General features: G+C 39.6%; 1 protein-coding gene across 5 annotated transcripts in view; it reads right to left on the bottom strand.

Annotated features, from left to right (window-relative positions):
- Positions 1 to 713: 713 nt before the first annotated feature.
- grb14 (growth factor receptor-bound protein 14) overlaps positions 714 to 14,223 on the bottom strand; it is a 143,626-nt gene continuing 130,116 nt past the window's right edge. For 3 of the 5 annotated variants that reach the window (XM_041201158.1, XM_041201160.1, XM_041201159.1), the window contains 2 exons: positions 7,798 to 7,891; positions 714 to 3,351 (listed from right to left, as the gene is read on the bottom strand). In XM_041201158.1, the coding sequence (XP_041057092.1) occupies positions 3,205 to 3,351; positions 7,798 to 7,891 (241 nt within the window). In that variant the 3' untranslated portion in view covers positions 714 to 3,204. Of the gene's footprint in view, positions 3,352 to 7,797; positions 7,892 to 10,035; positions 10,146 to 14,223 lie in introns of those variants that run through there. The other 2 variants (XR_005944594.1, XM_041201162.1) reach the window with 2 other exon arrangements.

Below are 14,223 nucleotides of genomic sequence, written 5' to 3'. Positions count from 1 at the left end.
CAATGACTAACGTCTTGTGATCATTTGTCATGTGCAGTGGCAGCATCCCTCTAAATTTTCTCATCCGTTTTACCAGCACATCAATCAAGCTTCCATGTCTGAACCATTGTGCACAGGGAGCTTATTTTAATTATTTAAATAAGGTAGCCTCTAACTATGCAAGGACTGAACTCCTCAGTCAAAGCATGTGTGCATCAGTTCAACTAGAACTGCACTTGTTTTCACATCCCACCATCAGAAATTAGAAAAAGGAACACATTGTAAAATGCTCACATTTACAATTTTAGCCAACCAATTTATTTTACAATGCTTTTTTTTGGAAATTCTTCATGGACAAAATTGCTAAAATTAAAAATTGAAAAGGATTTTTTTTTGAGTAAGCCAACTTATTGTGATCAGGCACACTCATTCCTGGTTTAGCAAAAGTAATCTCCATAAAAGAAAGCATGAGTTAAACAGCTTGCAGATTCTTTGATATTTTGGCTGTTAATTGATAAATTCTCAGAACACTGGAATGAACCATAGCACTGACGGTGGAAACAATATGCTACAAAAAGAATTAAAGAATTAGTTTTTAAAATGGTGCAAGAATTTTCATGCACACAAGATTTGGTATAATAGCCATCACGCTAAGATCACTCAAAATGTAAATTTGAATTATTAATTTCATACTCCCCTCTGAATAGCATCATAAAATTGACAGAAAGACAAAATTGAAGAAAACTTTATTCATCATGTAGAAAAGGACAATGAAACAGTTTGTTTTAACAGAAAATAGGCCAGTCTATAACTGGTTCACCCATCATTTCTCCTGCAGGCTGATCTGTAGAAAAATATTTTGAAAAGTTTTTACAGCAGAAAACTCACATTAAAAAGGATTCTTCCCCCCACTCCCACCACCGCCCTACCCCTCCACAGGGCATGATTCACACAGGAGGGAAACCCAAACGCAGCAGAGCCATTTAAACTAGGTGCTGAATTCAAACAGATCCTATTTTGCCTGCAGCACTGGCCTTAACCTGCAGTGTGGGAGTCACAAATTTATGGGGTAGACAAATGCTCTTGAAAAGCAGATAAGGGCTGTTTAACTGTCATGATCTGAAGATTTTTAAATTCCCCACTCTTTAAACTGTAAAAATAACTGGCCGCAGCTGTCAGTGTTCAAAACAACTCTGCCCAACTGCTTTAATTGACAGGCCAGTGGCTGTAGCATCTGTCTGCGCAGTTTCAATAGAGTTCTTTATCCACATTTCTTCAACAGCTATTCGTTATGAATGCTTGGCTGAGTTTCAAAAGCTATTCATCTTAAGGGGTTCTGAGTTCATAGATTGCCTGACAGCTTAAGAGGCTATTAAAGGATAAGGGGTTTGAACAGAAGTTTGTTTTAATCACTTTGAATGGGAGTGTTTTTAACTATCAAGAGAGATTTTTAAAAGTTTGTTTTAATTTATCTCCACATAACTCCTGAGGTCTATCCATGGTGGTTACTGGGTGAGTGTCTATGGGGGTGGGTATGAGGGGCCATGAGGATTGGATGGGGAGCATGAATTAGTATTGAGTTGCCATGGGGGCATGAGGGGCCATGGTGGAGGGGGCACTGAGGGTGAGGGCTAGACAGCCTAAAATCTTCTAAAACCACTGGGACAAAGTCCCAGAGAACAAAGATGAGCCTTATAACCAGCCTATCTTGGCATTCACCCGCCCTTATCGCCACCCATGCTCTGCTTCTAGGGTCAGCATCCACACTCCATCCTGCAACCACCCCTGGGAATGAAAATCTCACGATTCTGGGCACTTTTTACTGAGACAGGTCTGACATGTCAAGAAATTTCTCAACTCAAGCTACTCGCCTCAGTAGCCAAATATAGCCCAAGGTGTCTGCATTCCTTCAGTTAGAGAGATAAATTCCTCACATTGTCATGTTCAAATTATTTTACAAGAAACAAGCTGAATGCTTTAGCTGCAAAAACATTGCACAATGAAAATTTGCCATTCTATAGAAAAAAATTATCTCAGATTTATACTTGGGTAATAAATTATTTCATTATTACAAAGCTCTGGTGATGTGCAAGCATTTTTAAACAGCATAGCAAGAACATGAGCAGAACGCAATATTTAATCCCTAAATATTTAGGATTACACTACTTTCTTTAACACATTTAAAAAAATAGGGACAAGGACTGCTTGTCAGAAGAAGCGCTTCATTTTAATTTCAAAACCTATTAAAGTCAGTTCTCAATCAGACATCATTAGTGGGTTGGCTACATTCACATAGCCCATTGATATGCTACATTGGTCATAATATGGACTAATTTCCAAATAATTTATTTTAGAGCAAAGCCTATTCTGACAATCAACCATGAGGACTAGAATACCAGATTTATAAGGACATAACCAAGCAATGATTTGGTAACAGTGAATAGTGTCAGTTTCATTGCTATAACACATTTAAATTAATGTATTCTGTACTAACAATTACATATTGAACCACAAAACTCAATTTAGGTAATCATTTGTAGCATTTTTGAGGAAATAAAGATGTAAGGCGTTAAGCAAATTCAACATATTTTAGGAATGCTTGATATTTAAAATTACATTGTGCAAAGCGATGCTGGATGTTCTAACACATTGCAACCATGTTCCTTCACATATGATGTCCACCAATAGTTAATTCAAATCACAGTTCTCAATTTCCAAAATAATGTACTTGTCTGAATCTGCACTTTTGCTCAACCTCTCTTCAAAGTATGAAAATAGGCTGTTTTGCCACTATCTTTAATGTTCGTTTTTATTTGAAGAATCAATCTCTTGGCAAACATTGTGCTTTATTACTCGTGGCATGCAATGAACAGTAATACCACTTCAATGTCTTATAAAAAAAAAATCACTTGTTGAGCAGAGACCACTTTCTTGTGAATCTCTCCCTCGAACAGTGTAGTTTTTAGTAATGCAATATTTGTTCTGATAATTCTGCCATTAAGAGAAGTGCATAATGAAACATTGATTCCACTTATGTGAATTGGATAAAATCAGCCAACAGGTACTGACTTGCATTAACTTATCCATCCAGTTCCACTCAGTCTTCCCTTGGTCTGAGGCACAATGAAGATTAACAAATACCTTTGCAGAGTTCTGGTGTGTTGGTCCTGAGCCCTCATTGTGTTTATTATTCCCAACTTCCAGATGGGCTGATGGTTTCAGAGATTAAAGTGTAATTCGAGCGCAGTGGTGTTTCAGTTTGCAGGGCAGCACGCCCTTGTTGAGTTGGTAAAACTCCACAAGCTGGATAAGATCAGTAAATTTGGTGTGACCCTCATCCAGGGAATAATATAATTCTCCATCTTCTTCTAGCTGCAGAGATTACATAGCAGTTTATGAAATAGTTCCAATGTGGTTGTATGCATACAACAGTTTCTGTATAATTACTTAGCCCTGTTATTTTGTATCGTTTCATAATTGCTATTTTTCAGTAACTTCAATGAAACAATTATCAGTGAGCACAAAGCTTTTTGGCACAAAATGTAACATGGTGTACATTAAGAACTTATTTGCAAATTATATACATTTCTCATCACTTCCAAAGCCCACAATTATGTCCAGTCACCTATATCAGGCGAATGGTGCTGACCATCTGTCATTAAAATTGGAGTGAAATGCAAACACACTGCATAAAATATATTAAGTTAAACAACTATTTTGTGCAGTTAAGTATGTAATGATTTAAAAGTTCTATTGATTTCAGGCAGTCAGGTCTTTATATTGTTTCAATCATCTGTCTCCCAGAGTTGCTCACAGTGTGAACAACTGATGGAGATTTCAGGCAGCTTCAACCAATTGTTTTCACTGTTAACTGCAGAAGTTGTTTTATTCTACAACCTATTATGGTTTTACTGCCTACTGCATACAGACAGTGGGCAAATCAAGTTAAGATGGTAAGATATTATATTTCAAAATTAAACAATTTTCAGCAGTATTCCCTTTCAGCGTTTTAAAACTCTGGTTTTTGTTGTCTTTACAGCAGAGGTTTAGCAATATAAAAGGGGTTTGCAGGTGATAAGACAAGTTGAGAAAGCTGTTAAAAAGGCATATGGCTTCGGTGGCTTTATAAATGCAGACAGAGTATAAAAGTAAGTTAGTTATGCTAAACCTTTATAAAACATTGGTTCAGCCCAGTTGGAAGGATATCATGGTCTTCGAAAGAGTGCAGAGGAGAAATAATAGAAAGACAACAGTGATGAATGACTTCAGTTACATGGGGAGAAAAGGGAAACATTTTTTTTTCTCTTGGAGCAAAGACTGTTAAGGGGAGATTTGATAGACCTACTGAAATCCCTGAAGAGTTTTGATGTAGTAAATTGCCGTTTCCAGTGGCAGAAGAGTCAGTAACCAGAAGAGACAGGTTTAAGATAAATTGGCACACTAGAGCTGACAAGTAAAAGTCTTCTCCTCTACACAGTAAAATGTGATGATCTCGAATAACTGCCTGCAAGAGTGGTGGAAGCAGATTCAATAATATCTTTCAAAAGGGAATTGGATAAATAAATACTGGAAAAGAAACTATTTACAGAACTATGTGGGAAGAGCAGGCGCATGGAACTAATTAATAGTTCTTTCAAAGAACCAGCACAGGCGGCAGAGATTGACTAAACCCCTTCTGTGCTGTATCATTCCATGATAGGTGTACAAAATAATCAGAAGACAACCATGCTGGAGGACATGACGGTCTCTACAAGATGTTGTTATAATGAATTTTTCCTAGAATTTATTAGAAAAATTGACAATGCGATACTGTAAAATCTTACACAGCTGCATTAATAGAAATGCCCTTCCAATCACTTGTAATTAAAGAAAAACACCCAAAGCAGGTTCATAGCAAACAAAAAGAGACAAATTATTATTCCATAATACTTGATGTAAGGCAGTAAAATGAACAATTTTTAGTTATTTCATGGTCAAACTTTCCTGACTTGTGAAAAAGGTACAGTATATTTAACAATTCCAACAGAATACCTTTCCTTTGCCCTCCTCCATTAATAGAGTAATTTATTGTCCACAGCCATTGTGGTTTTCTATGAGCTTACCTCTTTTTTTATGTGTCTCTATTTTATGACATTTTTGGGAATAATGCGGTTGACTCTTAACTGCCCTCTGAACAAGGGCAATTAGGGCAGGGAAATAAACGCTGGCCTAGCCACCGACACCCACATCCCATGAACAAATAAAAAAAAAATTGAGACAAGGAATTTTTGTTTTAAGACAAGCAAGCCAGAAGCCGTTATCGTGATTATTCTGTCTTAAAATTGCCTCCCCTCTGCCAAGTTCCCTCGCATTTTTGGGTGTTCCTGCAATCTGCTGGCTAAGTTCCAAGTGTCCTTGTTTAAATAAAAATGGTATGTTTCACAAGCAACCTCTCCAGCTGGGAACTACTTTAGTAGCCATATCCATTGCCTCACATGCCTTGAGCCATCTAGGGCTGAGGCTAAAAGGCCTTTTGCATGCGACTCCAGACTGGTTGGGTGCAAACCTTTTTCCACAGTAAAAATGACTGAAATGCATCATGTGGAAATTCACATCCAATGATTACAGTAAAAATATTCTAATATAGAAATACAGATTTTGGGGCAACAATGGGACTGAATTGGACCACACAAGAACAGGAGTAAATCAGGAAAGAAAGGTGGATCTGGCTTAGAAATGCTATACACACCATACACTAGATAAAATGGCTAACAGGGAGAAAAAAAGGCAGTTGTGGGTCTTTGATGGAAGTTATAAGCTACCAGCAATTAGCTGGATTGAGATGAATACAGGAATAAAATAAGTTTCTATAAATATATACACTGCTAGCAGGTAAAATGAAAACAGTGCAGTTATTGAAAGACTCCAAAGGTGATGGCATCAACTAATCTATACAAAATAAGTTCTTTTTAGTATTTATGGAATAGATCATATGGAAAATTGAATTTTTGGTATGGGGCTGTAGTGAAAGAAATAGTAAAAAAGAATAGAAATTCATGATATGGAGGTCACTGGTGGCAAAAGGAAGACAAGGCACCATACTCGGATGAACATCATACAAGGTTATTTAAAGTGGCTAGCAGAGCTAGAAGGGAGACAGTCGTGTAGTGGTAATGTCACTGAACTAATAATTCAGAGGCCCAGGCTAATGCTCTGGGGATCTGGGTTCAAATCCTACCATGACAGTTGGTGGAATTTAAATTTAATTAATAAAATCTGGAATTGAAAGCTAGTCTCAGCGATTGTCATGGAAAAAAAAAAATCAGGTTCACTAATGCCCTTTCTGGAAGGAAATCTGCCATTCTCACCCAGTCTGGCCTATATGTGACACCAGACCCATAATAATGTGATTGACTCTTACCTGCCCTCTGAATAAGGGCCAGCAAGCCAATCAGTTCAAGCGCCATTAGGAATGGACAACAAAAGATTTTGCCACACCCACATCCCATGAAAGAATCAAATAAACTAGATACATGGCCAGCACTATTAATCAGGTGCTGTCTTTAGGAAACAATTAGAAAGAAGGAGTGCCCAAGAGTAATAAATTGTTCAAAACAAAAGGAAGCATAGATACAATACAAGGAAGACTTCCAGAAAGAGGTGATAATAAAAACCTATATAAGTACAGGAATCAGCACAGGTTTATAGTAAGTAGATGTTGTCTGACATATTTACTGGAGTTATTCAATTAAGTGATGAACCAGCTGACAATGGAAGTTCTGTGGATGTGACATATTTGGAACTCACAAATACTTTAACTTTGAGTTCAAACTAGAGCACACAGGCAAACTAAACATTAAAAACAAATTGGATAGGTTTGGATGATGAATGTCAAATGACATTTAGTGTGAACAAATGTAAAATAATGGGATGAGACAAGGAAAATAAAGAGAGCGAATATTAGCTAAATGATTCTCTGCTACAGGTACAACAAAGGAGGGAGATAAAGGCATTAGTGAATCCAATGAAAACTATGCTGCACTAAGTAAAACTTATTGGATATAAAACCAGAGGTTAAAGCACAAATTCCAAGATATAGCCACATTTCAATTCTGTTTACAGTACTAGAAGGATAACCAACACTGGAAACATGGTAGTAAAGAATAACCAAATCGGTGCCTAATTTAGCACATCAAACCTATGAGGAGAGATGGAATAGCCTAGGTTTGTTTACTTTGGAAAAGAGGAGGCTTGTGCAAGAGATTAAGCAAAAATTTAAGAAAGAATTAGATAGATAGTTGAGACAGTGGGTATTTGAAAATTATTAAGTTTGACACAGGTCAGGAGAATTTTAGCGTTTTCTGGTTCCCTACTTTTCTGTGTTTATATTCTTCCCAAAAAACCTAAGCAAATAGACCCCTCATTGTATTTGGTAACTGTCAAGAATGCAAAGCTTCTGTATTACTACAAATATTAGTTGCATTTTGTATATTTCTAGGTATGGAAACTCTTGTTGCCATGCAGAGTAATCGACACCAAACATTGGCATAATTCTTTAGAAAATTAGCACACATTTCTTTAAAGCTGCATCCATTATTACCTCTAGCAACTAAAGGTCTTTGGGTCACAACATACTGATGGCACAAGATGCCGTTTTCAGAACTAATTTTGAAACCATGAATTAAAGAGATTGAAGTTTTTTCTCTTTCAATGTCATTGCAATAACAAAAGCAGCACTTTTAAATAGTTTTGTCATGTTGCAATCATATATTATCAAACACATACCCATAATCTATTAGTGTAAATAATTACCACTGAAGTTTTACTCTAACTACTTACCGGAACAATCTGAAAATGTCTTATCTTCTGACAATGGCACAGTGACAAAACAAAACTTTTCAGATTACTTTGACTGTCCCGCAGTAAGAACATCCTACATGGGATGAAAAGAAGGAAAATAGATTTATATATAGACTATGCTTTTACACATTGTTGTTTAACCGACACTACCAAAGATTCTGCACTTGTCACCAACTCCATTTACTCCCTGACTACTTGCTTAAGCTGAATCAGTGTGTGCAAAGCTTGGCACTTTATTCAATCCAGAACTAAACTTTAACCCAACATCCTATTTATCACCAAAATCACTTGCCTTGATATTTGTTTCAAACACTTCGCCCTATTCATCCCCACTTGTGTTGAACACTAATCCAGGCTTCTTGTTTCTAGATACAATTTACGCTGCACCCTAAATGGCAGCCTCTTGATCTTTCCACCATCTCCAACCAGGGTAAAATTCTGATGCCCACAGGAAATCCCAACACTTAATCTCACCTACATATCACTCTGAATATTGTTGATCTGACCCTAGTGGATTAAATTTAAAATTCTAATCCTCATCTACAAATTCCTCCATGGCTTCTGTCAACCCCCATCTCAGCAGTCTCCTTTGGTCTTGGGTGCTTTCCAAAATTCTCTGATCCTTTCCACAAAAGCAAAGTACTGTAAATGCTGGAACCCTTCAAGTTAAAACTTAAAATGCGGGAACAAAAACAGAAATACCTGGAAAAATCCAGCAGGTCTGGCAGCATCAGCGGAGAAGAGCACAGTTGACATTGAGTCCTCATGACCCTTCAACAGAACTAAGTAAAAATAGGAGAGGGGTGAAATATAAGCTGGTTTAAGGTGGCCGGGGGGGGGGGGGGGGGGGGTGGTTGTAGGGACAAGCAAGTAGTGATAGGAGGAGATAACCAAAAGATGTCACAGACAAAAGAACAAAGAGGTGTTGAAGGTGGTGATATTATCTAAAAGAATGTGCTAATTAAGAATGGATAGTAGGACAAGCAAGGTAGCTCTAGTGGGGGGGGTGGGGTGAAATAAGACTAAAAGGGCATAAAAGGTATAGATTTAAAAATAATGGAAGTCGGTGGGAGAAGAAAAATCTATATAAATTATTGGAAAAAACAAAAGGGAGGGGGAAGAAACGGAAAGGGGGTAGGGATGGAGGAGGGAGTTCAAGATCTAAAGTTGTTGAACTCAATATTCAGTCCGGAAGGCTGTAAAGTGTCTAGTCGGAAGATGAGGTGCTGTTCCTCCAGTTTGCATTGAGCTTCACTGGAACAAACGATCCCTACGGATCATCATCCTCCGCCATTTCCGCCAACTCCAGCATCATGCCACCACCAAACACATCTTCCCTTCACCCCCTCCAGTGGCATTCTGTAGGGATCGTTCCCTCCATGACACCCTGGTCCACTCCTCCATCACTCCCTACTCCTCAACCCCCACCTACGGCACCTCCCCATGCAAACGCAAAATATGCAACACCTGCCCCTTCACTTCCTCTCTCCTCACCATCCAAGGGCCCAAACGCTCCTTTCAAGTGCAGCAGCATTTCACTTGCATTTTCCCCAACTTAGTCTACTGCATTCGTTGCTCCCAATGCGGTTTCCTCTACATTGGAGACCCCAAACGCAGACTGGGTGACCGCTTTGCGGAACACCTTTGGTCTGTCCACAAGCATAACCCAGACCTCCCTGTCGCTTGCCGTTTTAACACTCCACCCTGCTCTCTTGCCCACATGTCTGTCCTTGGCTTGCTGCATTGTTCCAGTGAAGCTCAACACTTTACAGCCTTCCGGACTGAATATTGAGTTCAGCAACTTTAGATCTTGAACTCCCTCCTCCATCCCCACCCCCTTTCCGTTTCTTCCCCCTCCCTTTTGTTTTTTCCAATAATTTATATAGATTTTTCTTCTCCCACCTATTTCCATTATTTTTAAATCTATACCTTTTATGCCCTTTTAGTCTTATTTCACCCCACCCCCCCACTTGAGCTACCTTGCTTGTCCTGCTATCCATTCTTAATTGGCACATTCTTTTAGATAATATCACCACCTTCAACACCTCTTTGTTCTTTTGTCTGTGACATCTTTTGGTTATCTCCTCCTATCACTGCTTGCTTGGCCCTACAACCACCACCACACCCCCCCCACCTTAAACCAGCTTATTTCACTTAGTTCTGTTGAAGGGTCATGAGGACTCAATGTCAACTGTGCTCTTCTCCGCTGATGCTGCCAGACCTGCTGGGTTTTTCCAGGTATTTGTTTTTCTTTTGGATTTCAAGCATCCGCAGTTTTTTGTTTTTATTATTAAAATGCGGGAATTTCTCAGTAAGGCAGGCAGCATCTGTGGAGAGAAAGAGAGTTAATGGGAATGATTTTGAATTTGGCATGTGGGCGCAGTCAGCGGGCCTGGGGGTGACCAGGGAACGGGCTGCCGTCCATGATTAGCCCTCGACCATGATTTCATGCGGGCTGGCCAATTAAAGGCCAGCCAGTGTGAAAGACACGCTAAGATGCTCAGCACTGCTGGGGTGGTGGGAGTGCGGGAGGAGGGTGAGCGCTGAAGTCAGCGCAGGCATGGGGGTGCGCACACAACAAGCTCCCTGAAGCAGAGAGCTGCCACAGCGAGCTGAAGAATTCAAAAGCCATATATAAAGATTTTCAAATGCCGAGAAATATGCTCACACATCAGGGTCAGTCACCTGAACATATGGCTGATGTAAATTCTGTCCAAACGTTTTTATTTTTTTTTAAAACTAATATCGGAAACCCCATCCCGCCCTTGGATGAGGTTTCCTCAAAAAGGCAAAGGCTGCCTTTGATTCACCCACTCGCCAACCATAACATTGGATGGGCAACAAAAAAAATCACCATTAATTACTACATTAATGAACTTAATAGGCCTTTTAATTGTCGGCGGGCACACTGCCAAGTCTTGCGCATGCCCATCAACCGAAATATCACGCGAGTGCGCGATAACATCGGGACGTTCGCCCGATGTCATCACACACTATTTCACGCTTGAGTGGGTCGGACGCACGCTGAGCGAAGAATTCTGCCCAATGTTTCAGGTCTGAGACATTTCATCAGTCCACCAAGTTCTGAAATGTTTGATGGAATTTAATGTCCTGCCCCATGGCAACTTTGTTGGTGTTTGGGGGCAGGGGGAGCATTTAATCAGGTGGGAGGGTACAAAGCAGAGAGGCTTTGTACACTCTGATTCATTAAATTAATGCCCACTTAAGGGTCACATCAAGTTGCTGCTGGTATTTACCCAGCGGTGGGCAGGTGAAGCCCAAGAAGCAAACCCTGACATGTTTGCTTGTTTCTACCTGGGGTGGGCCCTCATTGTCAGGCACTCAGTACCTGAGCAAGGAACCTGGCATCGGGAAAGAGGGACCCACTACCAGTTCCCTTGTTGCCAACATCCCTGCTCCCCCATGACCTCACGCTTGCCATCATGCACCTGCATGTGCCTGGGTCCATGGCAATCCTTGACCTCGGGTGGGCAGTCCCAGCAGCAGACACCACCTCACTAGTGGCATTGTCAGGCAATGAAGAGCAGCCAGTGGCAGGCAAGATTTCCATCCCTGGGGTACTTGATCCTAGGAAAGGCCCACTGCTACTCAGTGCAGGTATGATTGGCACTTAATTTGGCAGGCCTTCACAAAAAGAGATGACACAGGACTCTCGCCGGCTCTCCAGCTGGCGGACGAAAGGCCCATCGCCTCCATTAAATATGAATTGTTAACTCTGCTTTTCTCTCCACTGATGCCGCTGGCCCTGTTGCGAATTTCCAGCATTTACTGTTTTAATTTTCTCTGATCCTTTCACTAGCAATGCATATAACCACCCCTCTCTCCAATTATTAATGCCAGACTTCTATTGTCTCAGCTATTTTTCTGGAACTCCTTCCCTAAACTTCCTTGAATTTTTGTTTATCTCCCCAGCTGTAATAGCTTCCTTAAAACTCTTCAAACGAATCTCAACTCCTAACAAGGACTTGTCATCCATTACTTTTCTCGTGGTGTTCTGTCTTGATACAACCTTCTGTGATAAAGATGCTACATGGAATGCAAATATGTTGCAATACTAGAATAACACAAGGCTGTAGAAGATGGAATATCAGAGTTGCATTTCTTTTAGAATCTTTACATGGTTCAAGAATTCAAAAATAAAAATAAATTTATGCTTTGACAATACAGTGGATTAAGCTTATTATTCTTTAACTTCGACAAACAAAATTTCAATCCAGGCCAGATTGATGGGATGTAACCATTCTTCTCTGGCTGTCAGGTTCTTGGATAAAATTAATTTCATAGTATAAACCACATTTTTTGCAAGCATGAACCTATAGCATAGCGTGCTCATAATCATCTGGCTCATTGAGAAAGGGTTACAGGACTTAAGTACAAAGTGAAACAATCTTATTGACGTGATTAGAATGTGGTTCCGATACTGGACTTATGACAGGTTGTTGGTACAGAATAGGGGTATTTTACTCTGTCCCCATTTGTATGGTTTTGCATTTAAATTGTTTGATGCTGAAAATGGGTAAACAAAATAGAAACACCTTCCTTTTCACATCCTTGAAATTCTTCATCTTGAGTGCAATAATTTCACCTTCACCCCAAAAGCAAACAATGATTAATTCTTGATTGACAAGGTAGTCAAAGGGTATAGGTGGTAGACAAGAAACTGGAGTTGAGATCACAATCAGATCAGCCATGATCTTATCAGATAGCAAAACCAGCTCAAGGGGTCGAATGGCCTATTCCTGCTTCTAATTTGTATGTTCATATATATAAATACTGTGTACTACAGCAGGTCAGAGGCTAGGATCCTGTGGTGAGTAATTCACGTTCTGACTCCCCAAAGCCTGCCCACCATTTACAAGGCACAAATCAGGAGTGTCATGGAATATTCTCCACTTAGCTGGATGAGTGCAGCTCCAACCACATTCAAGATGTTCAACACCATCAAGGCAAAGCAGCCCAACTGGCACCCATCCACAAACATCAACTCCCTCCACCACCGATGCACAGTGGCAGCAATGTGTACGATCTAAAAGATGCACTGCAGGAACTCACCAAGGCTCCTTAGGCAGCATCTTCCAAACCCACGATCACTGCCATCTAGAAGGACAAGGGCAGCAGACACATGGGAACACAACCAACTGGAAGCTCCCCTCCAAGCCACTCACTATCCTAACTTGGAAATATATCACCGTTCCTTCACCGTCGCTGGGGTCAAGATCCTGGAACTCTCTCCATAATAGCTCTCTGGGTGTAACTACACCGCAGGGACTGCAGCGGTTCAAGAAGGCAGCCCACCACCACCTTCTTAAGGGCAATTAGGAACAGACAAATGTTGGCTTAGCCAGCGATGCCCACGTCCTGTAAGTGAATTTTTAAAATGTTCTTGTATGGGAATAGAAATTTCATATTTCTTGATCAAATGAGCTTCCATCCACATGGTTTCTGATGGCTTGAACTTCATTTTGAGAGACAAAGCATTCAAGGGCATCTGATATCTTCCATCAATGCCGTTTAATTGATCCAAAGCCAAATTTCAAGTGTCAACTGGTGGAGTTTAAAGTATAAAATCTAAAGGTTTGTTCCTATCAAACTGTGAGGCAATGTTCAGCATCAGTCTCAGGACTTCTGCAGCCAAATTTACAAAAAGTCTTATCCAAATCATCTTCCTTTAAACACTAACAACTAGCCATTGGATGGATTCTTTCCTATTGGGACACACAATATGGAACAAAGAAAATTTGATACTTTTAAGTCTGATGAGCACAAGCTACCAATTAGTTTTGTTAATGCAGTGCTCTGCATTTTTACTTTTGTTATTCTAAGCCACATATATTTTGGCATTCATTCTGAAGTAGCAATAGTAGCAAAGCATCCAATTTCTACAGGAAAAAAACTTGATGGGCACTGTACATTAAAGATTAATTGTTAAAATGTATTTTCTTTGTACAATCCAGAGGATAAATTTAGTATGCAAATATTTCAATGTACAAGAAAAGCATAATGATGCAACATTAATTTTGTGAATCTCATCAAAATGGCTATGCAGCTGATACAGGAAAAGGCTGAAGCAAAACTTATACCATCTTCGATTAAGTGACACACAAAGAATGGCTTAGAAGTGGTGATCTCAATAACTACAAATGAGAAATAATTCAAGACTTCAAAACAATCACTAATAGATTAATTTTCTTGTTTAAAGATTATGTAGGCGCAGAATCTCACACTACAATTGTATTAACATTTTGCTTAACGATCAAAATTTTGAAGACTTAGTTCTAAAAAGACTAAATTAAGACCATTGTTATGACAACTCCACTGTCTTATAGAAGCTGTAGGTGAAAACAACCACAAAATGTATCTAAAGTAGAAATTTTTGTTGGTTTC

Source organism: Carcharodon carcharias, chromosome 12, assembly GCF_017639515.1.
Source record: "Carcharodon carcharias isolate sCarCar2 chromosome 12, sCarCar2.pri, whole genome shotgun sequence".
Taxonomy (NCBI): domain Eukaryota; kingdom Metazoa; phylum Chordata; class Chondrichthyes; order Lamniformes; family Lamnidae; genus Carcharodon; species Carcharodon carcharias.
The sequence above is the reverse complement of the archived record's forward strand: the minus strand, read 5'-3'. Positions and strand labels throughout refer to the sequence as shown.